Here is a 19,049-nt window from a genome sequence, read left to right on the forward strand (position 1 = left end):
AAATCTGTGGATGAGATAGAGTGACAGTCCTTGATTGTTTCTGAGTGAAATACCTAAAAGTTTATGGTCAGCCTATATTAAAATGACCTTGAAAACTTTTCCCACCGGTAAGAACTATTAGTTTGTACCTATGTAAGTGACATGGAATTCTTTCTGTTTTTTCAGCCATGGAAAGCAGTGAATTCGCGTCCATTTACAGAGAGTATATAGCACAGAACTCCCGCGACTGGTATGAACAAAGTAAGTACCACACGAATAATTAATTAAAGCTTTTCAATCAAATATTGTTGTTCAGGAAATTCACGATCATATTTTCTTTCCAAGGATATTATTCCGGAAGCGAAGCTGGTCAGTTTATCGGAGAAGGTGGCAGGCAGTATGGCCAATCAGGCGGCAGCTACTACCAATCAGGAGGAGGCTACAGGCAGTCAGGTGGCAGCGTCAGCCAATCAGGCAGCGGCTACAGACAAAATGGCGGCTCCGTCAATACCTACGACAGAAACTCCATTATAGCTCAAGAAGAAACAAGGAAGAGGATGGAAGCAGAAGCAGTGGCTAGAGAACAGTTCAACAGCCTCTTCGGTGGAAAATTCGACTATAATCGTAATCGTGATGAGATTCCTAAAGATTATACTGTGACGAAATACAGGAATAAGACGGTTGTATACGATGACAGGAACAACATAGTGTGGCAAGCTGAAACTAGCACGGAGTATGGAGGACTCATTGGCCAAGAAGCTGGTGGATCTTATCATGCGTAAGTGATGTTCTGTTTGTTAGCATGCGTATTTTGTTTGTTAGGAACCTATTAGGTTATTAAATCTTATCAGAAACTGCGTTGTAATTGTAGCTTTGTGAAAACAAGTTCGTACTACTCTGACAATTTACATTTTAATCCTAAATTAGGTATGACTTTTGAAAACCAAGGTTAGAATCTACATCAGATCAAAATCGAAGAATTTAATATTTTCGTAAAATTTCGCTTAGGTACTTACTTATTTTTTTATCCACGACGGTGAAACTATATTTTCTAATGGTCTTACTTTACTTTTTCCAGGTCTGGCCAAGACTACTTCGGCCAGCAAGGTTCCCGAGGCGTCGTGTCGCACAGCGGTTCCCAAGGTTCCTTCCAAGGAGGTGCTCCGTTCGTGCACCGCGACTTCGCTACAACGGAGACGGTGAACCGTGACGTCATCAACAGAGACTCAGCGACGTACAGAGCTGGTCTGACGAGCGTTGGTGACAGTGAGGATGATATTGGAGGTAAGAATCTTATTATAAGCTCTTAGCAATTATTTAGCACACTCCTGAGATTCTGGTGGCCCAGGTTCCTTCCACCAATTCATAACTTCGATTTCGCTACTACGGAGACGGTGAACTGTGACGTCATCAACCGAGATTCAGCGACGTACAGAGCTGGGCTGACGAGCGTAGGTGTCAGTGACGATGATATTGGAGGTTGTTGTGCTTAGCATGATATTGATGACTTATTTAGCAACTGAGATTCTCGTGCCTAAGATCCCTTCCAAGGTGGATTATGTCTTTCCATGGTACCAGGGTTAATTTCACTGTACAAGCAAATTGTACCTGCGACACTTCAGCCAATTTTACAGTCTGCCAAGGAAGAGTAGAAATTAAGGAGTGCCATTGAAATGTCGTTGTTTACTTTGATTTCAAAATTAAATCTGGACCATTTTAAATTACTAGATTTCAAGTATTAATCTCGAAACTGGTATTTAAGTAGTGACTGTTAAACTACTTTATCCACCTTTTGTAATACGACTGGGAGAATCTCACCAAAATCATTTGATTCCAGGTTTCGGAGCGTCTGCAGCACAAGGAACCAACGGCGAGTTCAGAAGCGGTGTAACCGGAGTAGGCTACGACAATCGGCAGTCAGCCAGCCAGGGAAGCCAGAGCTCCGGTGGGAGATCAGGCTACCAGGGGGGATATTCTCAAGGATACCAGGGCCAGGGCTACCAGGGTGGACAGTTCTCGTCAGGGTCTCAGAGTGCGAGGAGTGGTGGAGCATATTCTTATTCCAGCCACTCTGAATCAGGTAATAATCTATCTTCTTTTCATCTTTTTGTTCGTCGTTTTGTTCGCTTTAATTCGGAGTTACAGTTACTTTCCGTTTTGAAAATAGTGCCTTGTGAATATTTTCTTAATGGAATCACAGAAAAGAAGAATGGAAAGGAATCACGGAAAGAGTCACAGAGGAAGCATATTTATAAAAACTGAATAGATTCTCATCTAATTTAAATTTACTTGAGCCATTTCTTAGTGATTCCCTTACCGAAAATTGTTATCAGGATGAATTAAGAGTCTAATGATGTTAATTCTTTTTCAGGGTATAGTGCACAGTCTGGAGGCAGCTATTCATCAGGACAAAAACACGAAAGTGCCAGAAGAAAACGAGAGGATCAGGTAATATTATTTGACATTATTTTAAGTTCATTATAAAACATGTATGGGCCTCAGACCAAACCCCGAAGTTTGATCATCAATCAAGTCACTACGACCTGTCAAGACTAACAGTATAAATATTTGAAAAGTTCCCTCATTATGTTTACAGTTATTTTTGATCTCTGTTAACGTTCCTAAATTTCTTCATCTCTGAATTAAATAAGTATTTTATCATGACTAATCGTTTGACAAATATCTTCCCTTCAGTTCCAGGTGGACAGCCAGCTCAGCGCCCTCCTGAAGAGCTGTAACGAGAAGTACAAGTGTGCGGTGGTGCACTGCGCTACCGGGCGCCTGCTCAAGGGACAAGAAGTCTGGGTCGCCCTGCGGACGAGGCTCAACGCCAGTGTGCTCAATGAGGTAACAATCTTATTTATTTATAAAAAAAAAAATGGGTTTTTATTTTATTTTATTTTATTTTTTTATTTATATTAGCCTAGATTGTGTAAAAGCAGCGGTGGCCTAGCGGTAAGAGCATGCGACTTTCAATCCGGAGGTTGCGGGTTCGAACCTCGACTCCTACCAATGAGTTTTTCGGAACTTCTGTGCGAAATGTCAATTGATATTTGCCAGTCGCTTTTCGCTGAAGGAAAACATCGTGAGGAAACCGGACTAATCCCAAGGCCTAGTAACCCTTCGGGTTGGAGGGTCAGGTGGCAGTCGCTTTCGTAAAAACTAGTGCCTCTGCCTACGCCAAATCTTGGGATTAGTGGTCAAAGCGAATCCCAAGGATCCCGGGATAATGCAAGGAGGATGAGCTTAAATTGTGACCCACTGCTTGACAAAAGGCGTACCCTTCCTCTGCTCCTCACGGTTTGCCCGCTCTTGCCAGTCGCTGCAAAGCAAAATACGTCGAGGTCGTCCCGCCATTTCTTCTTTGGTCGTCCTCTGCCCCGGCTAATTTATAACCACTCAGCCATCACTTTGGCCACAGTATAACAAAGAGTACTATCGTACAGTATGGCCACTCCCGCTCCCCGCTGAAAGCGCCGCCCACCCCCTCTCGGTTACTTCACAGTTACCGCCTGTCAAAAACGCGAACAGTCGGCCTGTCATATGTCACTCATACAAGCATAGTACGCGTTCACCTACACGAGCTTAAACTGTGTGCTAGGAACGCGCCTCTTTCATATATTTGATTGCCAGTGTCCGAGGTGTGCTTTGGCTCACCGTTCCAGGTGCAAGAACTTATCTTGAATCTGCGGAGGCCCTTACGGATACACTTCGACCCACTGGGATCTTTTGCACGATTGTCCCCTACTATCCTAAAATCCTTCAGCTATTCAGGAGCTTCTCGACCATCTGGGTAGCTCTCTGAAGTCCTTTGGTTCCAGGTAACCTGCTCCAAAGTTCTTCAATATCTACCTGGCTCATTGTCATTGAGATAACTTTGAAAGCGTATTATGCGTACCTTTGACCTAAATTTGATTATGGCATTATAATGTGGGTAAAGAGAACGTCATTAAAATGGCACATTCGTAATTGGTTGTTATTTGTATTATTTGATGTATAGATTTTTCATTAGTCCATTAATTTAGTTTACACATATCAATATTTTAAAGCGGCCATATTAGAACTCAATTTTCAGCTTGTCTCGACTTTTGGTATTCACCAGCTGAAAATTCTTCACTATCAGACGAGACCTGGCAAGACTAGGAATGTAGGAATACTGGTTAACATACGTACTGATGCTGAAATCCCCTTAAGTGTGTAATTAAAATACTATACATATTTGGGTGTCATCTAATGTGACTAACATTCTTTTCTCAGATCTCAAAAGACCGTCCAGTGAAGATTTCTTCCCTCGTGGCAGCCCACGTGACTCAGCTCCCAATAGTGGGCTCGCCGAAGCATACCACATGGCACCAGGCTGAAGCCAAAACCGTGGTGACCCCACAGCTGGGTGCCGCTGAGAGCGGTTCCATACCTCTGTGGGTGATCATCTTAGCTGCAGTTGTGGGTGCCTTACTGTTGCTGCTACTGATCTTCGCTCTGTATAAGGTGAGATTCGCAATTATCTATTTTAAATCTTGGAGCCTAGTTGACCATACCCACCGTGGCATGGCGTGGTCCACGAACAGTGTTGTGACATACCATGGTCAACTTGACGTGAAAATCTCAGTGGTCACTGAGAGTGTACCGTTTTGTGTAATCATATTAGCTGCCGCACAAGGGTAACTGTTCTTGATGTCGATCTTATCTCTGTTTTTAGCAAGTAACTAAGCTGAGATTTGTAATGATATTTTTAAATATATTTGCCTTTGGCTGGTCTGTGGTCAAAAGTATGCCCATTTACAATAAAAAAAATCCAGGCTGCATAGACAAGATGGCAATCGTTCACCGAAGAGTGTCGTTGTTATCTCTCTTTGTCACACATACCTCTCATGCAGACACAGGAATTTGTCCGTAATGTCATCGGTATAGTATGAATTTTCTGAGATGCACTTTTCGCTTTTGCCCTAATCTGTTAAACAAAGGCTTTTGTTTCTATTATTCGCTGCGGTTAGCTCCCGTTTAAACGGCACGTGCTATAGTCTCAGTGTAGTTAAAAAGCAACTATCATGATAGCAATAAGGTTCAAATCCATAAAAAGCCCTTTCAGAGATAACACGTTTTGTCACCTTCAAAAAAAGTTACCTGCACACTGCAAACTGTTTAATATATTTGAACCTTATTGCTATCATGATAGTTGCTTTTTAACTACACTGAGACTTTAGCACGTGCTGTGGAAACGGGAGCTAACCACCGCGAATAATAGAAACAAAGGCCTTTGTTTAACAGATTAGGGCAAAACCGAAAAGTTCATCTCAGAAAATTCATACTATACCAGCGTAGCAAACGAACGGATATTGTCAAATCCGTCCTCCTCCAGAACTTCCTCAGTCCCCTTAGGCTTCGTTCACACGGTATTGTTTAAAATCTTGAAATGTATCTATAACTTCAACTTTATCTTCCAGTGCGGCTTCTTCAAACGCAACCGCCCCTCAGACCACAACGAGCGGCAGCCGCTGAACGGGCGCGACGAGCACCTCTGATACCCGCCCGCGGAGCCGCCTGCCTCCGCCAACACTGCCACATCTGCCACTTCTGCCACCTCTGCCACTTCGGAGACATCTGTCACCTCCTCTAGCAGTTCCACAGATGCTGCGAGTGACGTTACCAGTCGGGACTCCACTAGTTTTGATAGGTATTGAAAGTGAATAGTGATTTTTGAAAGTTGTAGTATTCTCACAGTGTACAGTGTACAGTGGTCTATTTCACAGTGACATTGACACTTGAAACTGACAGTTCTCTGCCTATTTCTGGGTTGATAAGTAACATTATTACTCAGCGTCAATTATTAATTTGTTGAATAGGCAATAAACAGCAAAGTGTCATTGTCAATGTGGAGAAACCGGTCACGGGTTGTCCCGTAAGAACGCTTGTGTACTCGTAATGATTATGAAATTCTGGACCTATTTTCAGACATTTTCCATTGGGAATTAAAACTGCTGTATCTACAAATCTTGCAAAACGTTTGTGGGAGACTCTTTTTACAGTTTTTACGAAATTACGCGCGGGGGATTTTATGAAGGTTTTTGTAGTGATAGCAGTTTTTCTTCGTAAAGAGACTTGGAAAATGATATTAAATGTAGATACAATCTCTTAAAAAATTATTAAAATTTGTTTGTATGGAACTAAGCTGCTGTTAATAGAAAAATACGTGGACTAATATCAGTAGTGTATCGCTTTTTAGAAAAAATTAAAATGCTACATCATTTGTTTCAATTCAAATATTTGTAAATCACTGCCGTAAGTAGTTGTAGCTACACACTTATACTTTCAAGCCATATCTTAATTAGAATATATCTAAGTGGTAGGCTCTAGAAGTAACATTAAAAGTTCATGGAACTTTTTGTGTTAAAAAAGGTATGATGGTGATGGACGGAGAGCAATCGGGAATTGTGAAATTTATATAGAAACGACTGAGCTATCGTTGAAACACGCCATTTTGTTTTTTTGTTATATCTTTTTACTTGCTTCCAAATCTCAAAATGAGGAGATTATCAATTCGTTTTCATTGTAATTCTTATGTATGGATTTGTAAATATTGTATGTATTTGTACATTACACTTACGTCGTAATATAATTTGTATTACAAACAAATGACTACGTCTCCATTTTACTTTGGAGGCGTATCCGGAGTCATAATATTGATATTAATTTCATTTATATTATATATCTATGAATGTTGATGTTTCCATAGCTCAGTAGTCAAAAAGGTTGTCCGAAAGTTGTATATTTACTAGAATAACAGTCATTTAACTAGACGTGTCATACAAGTGCCTCGAGATTGTAAAGGAGTCCCAGTCTTGGACATTTTTAATTAAAAATGTTCTAAGATAATATTCCTGGTTACTGTAATTTATATTTTACTACTAGTCATACTAAATACATAATATGTCGGTGCCCTGTGTTAGTATGTAGAGGAACAAAATTTTAATAGAAGATTATCGAGGTGTGATAATGTATATTGGTAATACCTTTTCCTGCAGTTTTGTGAGGTATTTAAATATATAGTTTGTTTGTAGTAAATATATTATATATTTGTTTGTAGTAAATATTCTTGATGTTATTTTTGGTATCAAAAAATACGGGACAGGGGTGAAATCTAAATATATGTCATATTGTAAATCGATTCTACTTCCCGTGAGATTTAAATAATTCTCTAATAAATGTGTATTAATAGTTATTTGTTATACAAGGGGACAAAATTATATTTTAACGCCGAGTGTGGAATTGAAAAACGACCAAGTGAAAGGATGCTATAGTTGAACCACGAGCGAAGCGAGTGGTTCGAGAATAGAAGCCTGAACTTGCGAGTTTTTTAACACACGAGAATTAAAATACATTTGCACCCGAGTGTAACACAAAACTTTTCCCCTCACTATAGCGAGGAAACTACAACGCAAAAAATACGTTTATCACTGCTTCCAGTAGTTCCACAGGTGGTAAATCATCTTTATTACTAGATTCACCTACTTTTATCAATTTTAAAGCAGTTAATTTGACTTTATTCAAGGTCAAATTACTTTTCCCACTAGTGGATAAAATGCGTTTTTACCCACTGGTATTAAAGGACAAACACGTGTTTCCGAGCTAGTGAGGGGAAAAATATTTTCCTGCATGTAGTCCAACCCGCTTTGAAATTATTTTTTTGTCAACAACAATTTTAACTAGTAATAAAAAAAATGTCGTTAATATATGCGGGGAAAGGTATTACTTGTAAGAGAGAAAATGTGATCTAAGTTTTAGTATAGAAATGTAACTAAATTTAACAACGTTCGAATTTCTTCGGCTAACTGTACCATTGGGTTGTAAATGCTAAAATGGGATACTTATACAAATACCTAAATACATAGGTAACATAAGCAAGGCATATCTACTAACCCCCTTATTCATAAACGTCCACTAAAGTTATAAAGCCGATAAACTTCGTTTGTCCCTTTCCGACGTATCGGTGTGATACAAAGGGACAAATGAACTTTATCGGCTTGATAACTTTAGTTAACGTTTATGAATAAGGGGGTAAATAAGCAATGTAGATGGCGTGAGTTGTATTTGATTGTTTAGCAATTTTTGGAATATCAAGGTGTATCCAAACTGTAATCAATACTGTGCAAGGATGGTAACATTAGGTAACTTTTTTCTAGTACCACTGTGCAAATATGGTAACATTAGGTATCTTTTGTGGTAACACTGTGCAAAGATGGTAACATCAGGTAACTTTTTTCTACTACCACTGTGCAAAGATGGTAGCATTGGGTAACTTTTGTGGTAACACTGTGCAAAGATGGTACTTCTGTAGATAATTACCTACTTTTGTATGGTTTCACTACACAGTAACAGTTTAGTACGGATACACCTTTAGAAGCATTATACTTTACATGTAATAGGTGTAATAAAATCCACAAGATGGAGTTGCGTGAGATTTTAAATGTTAGAAAAATATTATACGACAAAAATACTATTTTGTGATTTAGTCAAAAAACAAAAAACATATCCAAAATAAAGCAATATAAATTGTATAATAATTTAAAATATAAGAATCTCATCAAAACCCGTGCCTTAAATATATATCAGAAAAGCTTTGATTAATAAAATTATATCTACATATCTAATTATTGTACAGCCATTTGGGCATTTAAAATAATAGCTAACTTTAAAGCACGTGCCTTCTGGGTCTGCCATTTACTAACTAATTATAAAATAATGTAAATATTCTAAAGTTTTTTTTGTTTTTTCTTGAAATACGTTTTTATTTCTCATGACAGATTGCTTGATATTTTTTTTTTTTATTATTATAAATGGGCTTACTCTTGACCACAGACTAGCCAAAGGCAAAGACGTGGCCTACGATGGAGTGAGCTCGCCCAGAAGATGCCTGTTCACTCTTGATTTGAAGGTTGCCGATATTGATTGGTGATTGTTTTTTTCTTTAATTAATAGCCAGACGAAAGTAAAAAGAATTTTCAAGTATTTATGAAATATCACAGCGAAATAATGAGCTATTTTTATTTTTATTTTAGACTATTACTTATTTCAGGAAGAAACAAAAATAATAGTAATAACACGATAATTGTGAAATTGTTAATTTAATATTTTAATTATTTATTATGACTCTATTAATAAGTCTGCTTGTACTTATAAAGGTTAATGGAACTAAAATATTTGACGTTTGAATGTGACGGATGAGTAATGTTCGGTAATATTTTGCATTTACCAAAAAAAAATCTTTTAATAAAATTTTTGTTTTTCATTTTATTATTTTATTTAGTGTAGTCTATTTTAAATACCTACCGAGTGTTTTTTAACAAATCCCCGAATAAAAATTTTGAAAAAAACCCCCGACCGTGACATAGTTGACCGATTTTCATAAAACATGGGTAATAACACTCCCGACTAACTCAGCTTTCAGACAAAAAAAATCTTAATCGGTTCATCCGTTCGGGAGCTACGACGCTACAGACAGACAAACAGACAGATAGACAAACAGACAGACAGACAGACACGTTAAACTTATAACATCCTGTCGTTTTTGCGTCGGGGGTTAAAAAAAGAACAGCAGATTAACTAAGTAACTAGAATAAGAACTGTTTCTGCCAATAATGAGTGTCCAGCGGGCGTAGCACACTAGTTGGATACACTTTATCGTATCGGTGCGTCCCTATCGCACTTATAAATAGTGCGAAAAGGACGGCCTGACGTTACATCGTTTATCACGCGACCGTGCTTGCCTGCCAGGTTTCTGATAGGCAGAGATCGGACGGATTTGCGACATTCTTAGTGACTAACGTCATTTTAATGACTTCTAGTATGAGATGACGCACAAAAATCTGATTTCTGCTGATAGGTTTGCAATGTCTACTCACCTCTGAAGTTACAAGCGTCCCGTCCATAGACTACTGTTTCCATAGACTGCTTACTATCAAGCGGGCCACATCATAGATTAAATATAAGAAAATCATACCATCCCATACATTAAAATGCGATTGCCTAAGAACGCGCATACACTACACCACATAAAACCACAAAAAAACACCACACAAAAAATGCCTTGTTGCCATCGATTACTTGTAGATTGGCGTTAAGTGTCACTTTCGAGCTTTAAATCTATGTCAAAAGTGACACTTAACGCTATCTACAAGTATAATCGAAAGCTACAAGACATTTTTTTTGTGGTGCCATCTATGTGTGGTGTAGTGTATGCGCGTTCATAGGCGGTCGCATTTTAATGTATGGGATGGTATGATCTTATTATATATAATCTATGGCCGTATGCAACAGAGTTCAGAGAATTACAATGACACTTACCCAACTCCTGCTTCCCTGGCATTCTGTCATTCTGTCAAATCTATAGGCTCCTAGTAAGCCTATGTCTGTCAGTAACAAGGCGCCTGGGGATGGTTGTTCCACTCAAATTGGCGGAAGACGAACGACGGCCTACGCCCGCGATTAAATTAACTCTTATTGGGTAGCGTCGGCAAAACCACGCTTAACTAGGAAGGCTAATTTATTGATTACAATGTCCATTTTTAACCCCCAACAAAAAAATGACGGGATGTTATAAGTTTGACGTGTTTGTCTGTCTGTGGTATCGTAGCTCCCGAACGGACGAAACGATTTTTAGTTTGTTTTTGTTTGAAAGCTGAATTAGTCGGGAGTGTTCTTAGCCATGTTTGATGGAAATCTGACCACTATGTCGAGGTTTTTTTTTTTTTTTTCAAAATTTAAATTTTGTGGTTAGGTTACAAACATTTACTTATTCATCATCATCATCATTCTCTTGCCCTTATCCCAGTCACTTGGGGTCGGCGCAGCATGTCTTTCTTATTATTTACCTATTAATCTAATAGGCTAGTTTCCTACTAGAAAACCAGCTCCTTTTTAAGAACTGTCAAAATGATTTGGTAATATGGAATTACTATGAAATGTTATGTACGTGTATATACTTAATTAGAATTGCCGTTAAGGGAGGATCCATAAGAGCGAGAAGTGTATTGAAATTAACAGGACGCGGAATAGTAACAGGTAAAACGTCATACAAAGAGTAATTGAATCTCGAACAAGAAAAGAAAATGTGATCTACCGTGCCTTCGTCCAACCCACATTCGCACAATGAAGTATCCCGGACATGTATCTTAGCAAGGAACACAGGCGTACAAACTGGTCCTAGGCGTAACCGACATATTGTTGAGGTAACCCATTTTGGCTGAGTACGAAATCTGAAAAACCATGGCTTACGAGTAATCTTCTGTTGAATGCGCCCATAATGTTTTCCTACTACCAGTCTGGAAGAATTCCAACGGTTTTGCCATGTGGTGACTAAATCAGTTTGAGCATTGCTAAGAAGGTCAGAACTATATATACTGTTGTAGCCTGGTGATCCCAACTCAATAGCTTTCTTTGCCCATGAGTCTGCAGATTCATTACCGTCAATACCACAATGGCTGGGTATCCATGCAAGAGTAATTTTTAATCCCTTTGTGTCACATTTTCTTAACAAAGCCTTTATTTGCAGAATCAATGGGTACTTTGTCTTCATTTTGAACTGATTGCCCATAATAGCTTGAAGGCAACTCCTGCTATCAGAGAAAATGATCACTTTTTGTATATTATGGGAGTCAGCATATGCTACAGCCTCTAAGATAGCAACAGCTTCACCTGTAAATATCGAGGACTGTGGAGGGCACTTGAACATTAAGACAATATTAATATTTGGGAATCACTACTGCTGATCCAACACAATTTGCGGAATCTATTTTGGAAGCGTCAGTAAACACTGGTAAGTATCCTGGCCATTTTTTTAAGAGGTTGTTGAATTTACTCTGCGCTCCTGGGTCATCCTTGTATATTCCCAGATCCAAAATGATATGAGGGGAGAAAATTAAAGTTTCAAATTTTGATTCATACATGGGGTTTGTTCCTGAGCTGTACATTATAAAAGGGTTTAAATTATTTAATTTAGAAAAACTTATTATGATGTTAGGGAATGGCTTATGCATCCAATATGGGTTTTCAGTGACCGTTAAAGCAAGAGACCGCAAGCGTGGGATCAGCAGGCGATTGGAGTTGGAGAGAGCCTTTATGAGGAACCTATCGGCAAGATACTGTCTACGAAGTGCAAGTGGAGGCTCGACACATTCCACCTGCATGGCGTTCTTTGCAGTTGACTTCATAGCACCAAGTATGATTCTTAGGCATTTAGCCGGCCTGTATGAGGTCTAACTTTTCCAGGGGTTTCTTGTTACATGGTTCTAGAATGAATGAGCCGTAGTCCATGTGGCTGCGTATTATTGCATTGTAGAGCAGTTTTTGGCAATAAGGATGAGAACCCCACCAAACTCCTGATAGTGCTCGCAAAACGTTCACCCCTTTCTCACATTTGTCTCTTATATGTTTAAGGTGTGGTTCTCCTGACATTTTGCGGTCCAAGATGATGCCTAGGAATTTGGTTGACTCATAGTTGGGAATGACTTCATCACCATAACGGACATCCACAATGGGCATTGCCCTTCTGCGACTGAAGGTCACTACACAGCTCTTAGAAGGTGACAAAGACAGGCCATGCTCTTCCAGCCAATTTTTTAAGTAGCTAAGGCCCATATTCAGTCTTGAAGAAGCTGTATCTTCAGATTTTGCCGACGCATAAAGTACAAGGTCATCTGCATATTGAAGAATTTCACAGAAGGGCAACACAGACTGCTCCAAATCGTATGTGTAGATGCTGTAGAGCAAAGGGCTGAGAACTGATCCCTGAGGGAGGCCCTGCCACAGTGTACGTGGAGGGAGATAAGAGTTGCCACTACGTATCTTGATGGACCTTCCCATGAATAAGTTGGAGACAAATTGTACCACCTTCACGGGAATGCTCAGGTGTAGCATCTTTGCTCTGAGCACCGGAAGATGGACATTGTCATAAGCAGCCGAGATGTCAAGAAAACATCCTACTAGTAGATCATTGTTGGAAAGTGCTAGTCTGATGTCTGTAGTAAGAATATTCAAGCTGTCCATGGTGCTCTTACCCTTACGGAATCCAAATTGGGTGTTAGCCAGCAGTCCTCTGCTCTCAACGTACCATTCTAGCCTATTTTTAACCAGATGCTCAAGAATCTTGCCCATAGTTGCAGAGAGTGCAATCGGTCGGTACGAGCTGGCATCTTCTGGGTTTTTAGCAGGTTTCAATAACGGGATGATAATTTGGGTCTTCCAATCTTCCGGGATCTCACCTGTATCAAACACCTGATTTAAAATACCCAAAAAGTATTCCAGTGATTGTGAGCTTAATTTTGTCAAAAAGCTGTATGGGATACCATCTTCACCTGGCGAGGTGTTGCGCAGTCCTTCCAAAGCCAACTTGAGCTCAGCATACGAAAATGGTTCATCAAGACTACTTGTCGAAGGGGGAATCGGAGGAATAAAAATACACGACAATTCTGGAACAGTTGACGGGGCCAGTCTGTCAGCAAAGTCTGGTAGCCACAATGAGCTGTCAGCCGAGGATACAGCATCTGGTCTAAAGGATCCTCTGAACCGCTTTATACTTCTCCAAAGCAGGGATGGAGGAGTTCTAGGGGACAAACTCTCACAGAATCCCTTCCATCCCCTTTTCTTTGTTTTAGATAAGAGGCGTTTGGTGCGTGATGATATTTTTTTAAAAGTGATGAAATCCATGATGTCACCAGATGTATTAAACCTCCGCTCCGCGTCATCTCGTTCCTTTACCGCTTTCGTACAGTCAGCATTCCACCATGGTGGAGAAGGGATTTTATCCCTTCTGGGTTTCTTCTGAGGGATATACATGTCCGCTGCTTCCAAAAGTAAGTTTTTGAATTTTGCATATTTTTCTGAAATTATATTCAAATTTAAGTATTCTTTAATCCTTTCTTCGACAAATAGAGAAAATTTCGGCCAGTCCGCTGACTGTAACTTATATTTCAGAAGCGGTTCAGGGGCCGGAGATGGGAGTACAGATGAAGGCTTAGAAATAATAATGGGGAAGTGATCGCTGCCAAAGGACTGACGAAGTACAGTCCAAGATAGTAACGACGCCAAATTAGGAGAGCAGGCGGTCAAGTCCGGGACGGATTGTGGATTTTGTCCTGGATATACTCGATGAGTGGGAGAGCCGTCATTTATCACGCAAACGTTGAGGTCATCAAAAACCTCCAACAGAGATAACGAAAACCTGTCCGAATGGTACGATCCCCAAGAAACATTGTGCGAGTTAAAATCACCTAAAATTATATGAGGAGGCGGGATAGAGGATAGTATAGAAGACAGTTCCGGGATAAGATCGAGGTCTGGATGAGGTATATAGATAGAGACGAAACTAATGCCCATGACCTTAGCGGCAACGACATTAATTCCATCCCCATGGGGTGGAAGAGGAATTTGACAGAAGGGGTAACATTGCTTAACAATCAACGCACACCCAGCGCGCCCGTCATTACGGTCCTCCCGAAGACATGAGAACCCCGGTACCCTAAAACTGTGACAACAAGGTATTAAAATTAAAGAGGGCAATTTATGGCCTAAAGCAGTCAGCCCGGGCCTGGTACACTAGAGTAGAGGAATGTTTGTTGAAATTAGGCTATCAGAAATCAAAGTATGAACCCTGTTTGTTTATAAAATGTGAAAACAATGTAAAAGTATATATTGCATTATTTGTGGATGATTTCTTTGTCTTTTACAATTGTCAACATTCATATGAGGAGTTAAAGTCTGAACTTGTTAATAAATTTAAAATTAAGGACTTAGGCCAGATTAAGCAGTGTTTGGGAATGAGAGTAAAGGTCAAAAAAGATAATATTACTGTTGACCAGGAACAATTTGTTGAGAATATTTTAAGAAAATTTAATATGCAAAATTGTCATGTATCAAGTACTCCTATGGAAATAAATTTAAAATTAGAAAAGGAAAATAATTGTGATAAAAGTTATCCCTATCAACAATTAATAGGAAGTCTTATGTACTTGTCTGTTCTAACGAGACCTGATATAGCTTATAGTGTAAGTTTTCTTAGCCAATATAACAATAGTTATAATGAAACTCATTGGAAACATTTAAAAAGACTTTTGAGATATTTACAGAAAACAAAAAGCTATGGTTTAGTTTATAGAAAGAGTAATAGTCCTTTGCATGGTTTTGTTGATGCCGATTGGGCTGCATGTACTATAGACAGAAGATCTTACACCGGTTATTGCTTCATAATGTCGGGATGTGTAATATCTTATGAATCGAGAAAGCAAAGAACTATAGCCTTATCGAGTTGTGAATCGGAGTACATGGGATTAAGCGAAGCTTGTAAAGAGGCAATATATTTGAATAATTTATTAAATGATATATTGAAACCTTGTGAGAGTGCACCGATATGCTTATACAGTGATAGTCAAAGTTCAATCTAATTAGCAGCAAATCCAATATTCCATAAGAGAACAAAGCATATTGATGTACGCCATCATTTTGTCAGAGAATGTATAATGTATAATAAAGTCAAGCTAGATTATGTACCTACTGCTGACATGCCAGCTGATTTGCTCACAAAAAGCCTTTGTGCAGATAAGCACTATAAATTTATGAAACTTATGGGCATAGCTGGAATGTAAGCCTTAAAATAAATGCATTACCTATTGTGTTATGTTCATTCTTTTTAAGATTGAAAAATTGTATAATGTTTGGTTTATTTTGTTAGGACAGGATGTTATAAATCTATTTTTCTATCCTAGTAACAAAATATCAATTAAGTATAACCACTAGCGCCATCTGTGATGACGATGTAGTATCGTGTTTTTTTTTTAATAAAACGTCAGTTCATTTGCAACTAAACTTGAAGTTTCATTAAAGAGCCCCAGGACGTAACCATGTCTCCGAAATGGCCGCAACGGACACCGCTTGGTCATTGATCATCTGAGTAAGTTCAGGTTTCTTTGGGATTATACTCCGACTATTCCATTGTAAAAAATTGACCTGGTGACCTATTATGAAAGGTGAGTCGCTCTGCAAGTGTGACCATTAAAGGCGCAACGTCGTTCGGTAGTATGTCGCTCCATTTCGCGATGATGTTTGTAAGGAGCTTCAAGCACAGCTCCATTAGGTCCTCCTGAGGGGTGACTCTATTGTAAGCACCATTCAGGGCCTGGCCATTGGGGAGCTGTGGTGGGGGAGTTCGGACAATATTATTGTGAGCCTCTCTGTCATAACCCGGGGAAAGAGAGACCCTCGGCCGGGGTGCCCGATATACTGTCTTGCGATAAGAAGTTGTAGACGGAGGTGACGGCATAAATACATTAGGATGGCAGGGTGACTCAGACGACCTAGAGGGGTCTGGAACCTGTTCGAACATGACTCTTGCCACGTCTGAGTATGGCCGACGAACTGCTGAGAACTGAGCGGCTGCCTCTGCATAAGAAATATTCTGTTCGGACATAGCAAGTTTGATAGCTTTCTGCCGACCAAATTCGTTGCATGTTTTATCTGTAGCATAATGTCTGCCCGAACAAAATAGACATCTCACATGTTCCGGAGCAATGTTACATCCATCACCAGGGTGCTTTTGTGAACTGTAAACTTCAGTCTTAGTCATTGTTAAAAATATCATATATAATTTATATAATATACTAGCTTTTACCCGCGGCTTCGCCCGCGTAATAAAAGTATTCATTAAGATTTTCATTTGGATACTTAGGTTTCTCTGTAGGTATATTTATCTGCGATTATTTCGATTGCACATAATACTTTTGCTTGCAATGATTGTAGAAATATTACACATCGACCACAGCGTAGGTAATTCTATATACGCTGGGGAAACCTTTAAAAACATCCCACATAGCCCGTATTTCGACACTATGATCGGTGGGTAAAAAGTACTTTTTTCTATTATCCCTTACAATTTTTTACATTTTGCTTATACTTATCGCAAACGTAATCTTCAAGCAAGCAAACAACGATCGTCTTAGAGCACATTGATTGTAAGAGACCGCCGACCGATTATCCGTATCCCTCTAACGATACCCATATTATCCGTATCCGTATCCCTATCCCTATCGCTATCGCTATCGCTATCGCTATCCCTATCGCTATCCCTATCCCTATCGCTATCCCTATCGCTATCCCTATCGCTATCCCTATCGCTATCCCTATCCCTTATCAAGATGTTTAATGATATAACACTTTAAGTTCTCGCGCTTTGTACACATATTTAAAGTCACAGGTCGAACGCGATTAATTAACATTATTTTTACGTTTTTTCCCAACGTTTCGGCCAGGTTGCACTGGCCATGGTCGCGGAAGACTGACGTCCCAGCAAAATGTCACCGGAGATGTAAACAACACAAAACTACCCGATATTAATTTATATAAATGTTCGGGGTAGACAAATAAATATAATCTACCCGCTTTTAGTTAATGTTTATTTCCCACCATGTTTATTTTAAAGGTAAAAATAATGTTAATTAATCGCGTTCGACCTGTATGTGACTTTAAATATATGTTTAATGATTTCTTATCAAGTGCTAAAATATAAAGTTTCATGGTTTTATCTTTTAAAATTAAGAAATCCCATACAAACTTTCAACCTCTTTTTCAACCCCTTCATCCCTTTTTTTCGAAATAAAAAGTAGCCTATGTTTTGTCTCAGGGTCTAAAGATTATCTGTTCCAAATTTCATCAAAATCGGCTGCGTGGTTTAAGCGGGAAAGCGTAACAGACAGACAGACAGACAGACAGAGTTACTTTCGCATTTATAATATTAGTATGGATGGATATTTCTATGTTTTTTCTTCCTCTATTTCATCCGCTATGTTGCTTGCTTTAACAAACTGTCATCCGCTTCCCGCTCTTTTTCACTAATGTTGGTACAGTGTCATATGTGTTATGTAATATGTTTTGTTTTTGTCTGTGTCGTCCATAACGTTGTTTTTTTTTCGTTTTAGGTTCCCAACCTATCCTTCCAAAAACATTATCAAAATTTCACCGAACACTCTCGTTAAAAAATAAAAAAAAAAAGTCAAAAGTCTTCACCTCGACATTGGCAGAATTCACCCCGCTTAAATTAGCGAGGAGTAAAAGCCATGAAAAAAAAAAAAAAAAATACTATGAAATACTGAGAATCACTCCTCAGTATTTCATAGTAATTCGTCACGGTCAATTCATTTACTTTATAAAGTAAAGATATATCTTTCTCTTTGACTTATTAAATAGAAATTATGTTAAACTAATACCTATTGTCCATATTTTTCTTCTAATTATATGTGGTACTTTATTTCGGGCATTGCATAAAATGTTTTATTTTAAGTATAGGAAACTAGCCCATTACGTACTAGTAAGTACGTATTGAGGTTATTTTGGTTAAATTGTTGTTTTGTTGATTGTACTTCAGAATCTCGGCCGTAAATCTCTCGCTGTCTGATCGTCCGGACGGAAATGAAATGACGATACCGCCTTCATTTGTCTCGCTCTATTTATTGCCTTGTTGACTCTACAATCCTATAAGTTAGAGGATCGGAGAAATATTTAATTGGTAATTATTTTACTGATGAAACACAGAGTATTTTTGTTTCAAGGGATTTGTGCTGCAAAATGTTTTGCCATTGTATTTTCATAGAAACTCACGAACGTGTCATGTCATGTCTCGCGATAAACGATAAATCATCGGTGCGATAGGAACGGCCTGATGTTTTTATTTTTAACCCCCGACGCAAAAACGACGGGGTGTGTATGTCTGTCTGTCTGTGTGTGTGTCTGTGGCATCGTAGCTCTCGAACGGATGAACCGATTTTGATTTAGTTTTTTTGTCTGAAAGCTGAGTTAGTCGGGAGTGTTATTAGCCATGTTTCATGAAAATCGGTCCACTATGTCGCGTTCGGGGTTTTTTTCAAAATTTTAATTTTGTGGTTAGATTATTATATCATTTGTCGCGCGACCATACTTGCCTGCCTGATATTTCAGTAAGAAAATACGATCTACATCTGCATCGATAGCATGGTCGCGTGATAAACGATAAAACGTCATGCCGTCCTATTCGCACTACGTCCTATTCACAC

The 19,049-nt window shown here is 39.0% G+C and overlaps 1 protein-coding gene across 5 annotated transcripts in view; it reads left to right on the forward strand.

Annotated features, from left to right (window-relative positions):
* The window catches only part of LOC125228395 (integrin alpha-8), a 212,738-nt gene extending 206,364 nt beyond the window's left edge, over positions 1-6,374 (forward strand). For all 5 annotated transcript variants that reach the window (XM_048132947.1, XM_048132949.1, XM_048132948.1 and 2 more), the window contains 8 exons: positions 166-240; positions 325-757; positions 1,058-1,263; positions 1,817-2,059; positions 2,351-2,427; positions 2,674-2,826; positions 4,237-4,467; positions 5,424-6,374. In XM_048132947.1, coding sequence (XP_047988904.1) covers positions 166-240; positions 325-757; positions 1,058-1,263; positions 1,817-2,059; positions 2,351-2,427; positions 2,674-2,826; positions 4,237-4,467; positions 5,424-5,501 — 1,496 coding nt within the window. In that variant the 3' untranslated portion in view covers positions 5,502-6,374. The remainder of the gene's footprint in view (positions 1-165; positions 241-324; positions 758-1,057; positions 1,264-1,816; positions 2,060-2,350; positions 2,428-2,673; positions 2,827-4,236; positions 4,468-5,423) is intronic.
* The last annotated feature ends 12,675 nt before the right edge of the window (positions 6,375-19,049 follow it).

The sequence above is a fragment of the Leguminivora glycinivorella genome, chromosome 7 (assembly GCF_023078275.1).
Source record: "Leguminivora glycinivorella isolate SPB_JAAS2020 chromosome 7, LegGlyc_1.1, whole genome shotgun sequence".
NCBI classification, from domain to species: domain Eukaryota; kingdom Metazoa; phylum Arthropoda; class Insecta; order Lepidoptera; family Tortricidae; genus Leguminivora; species Leguminivora glycinivorella.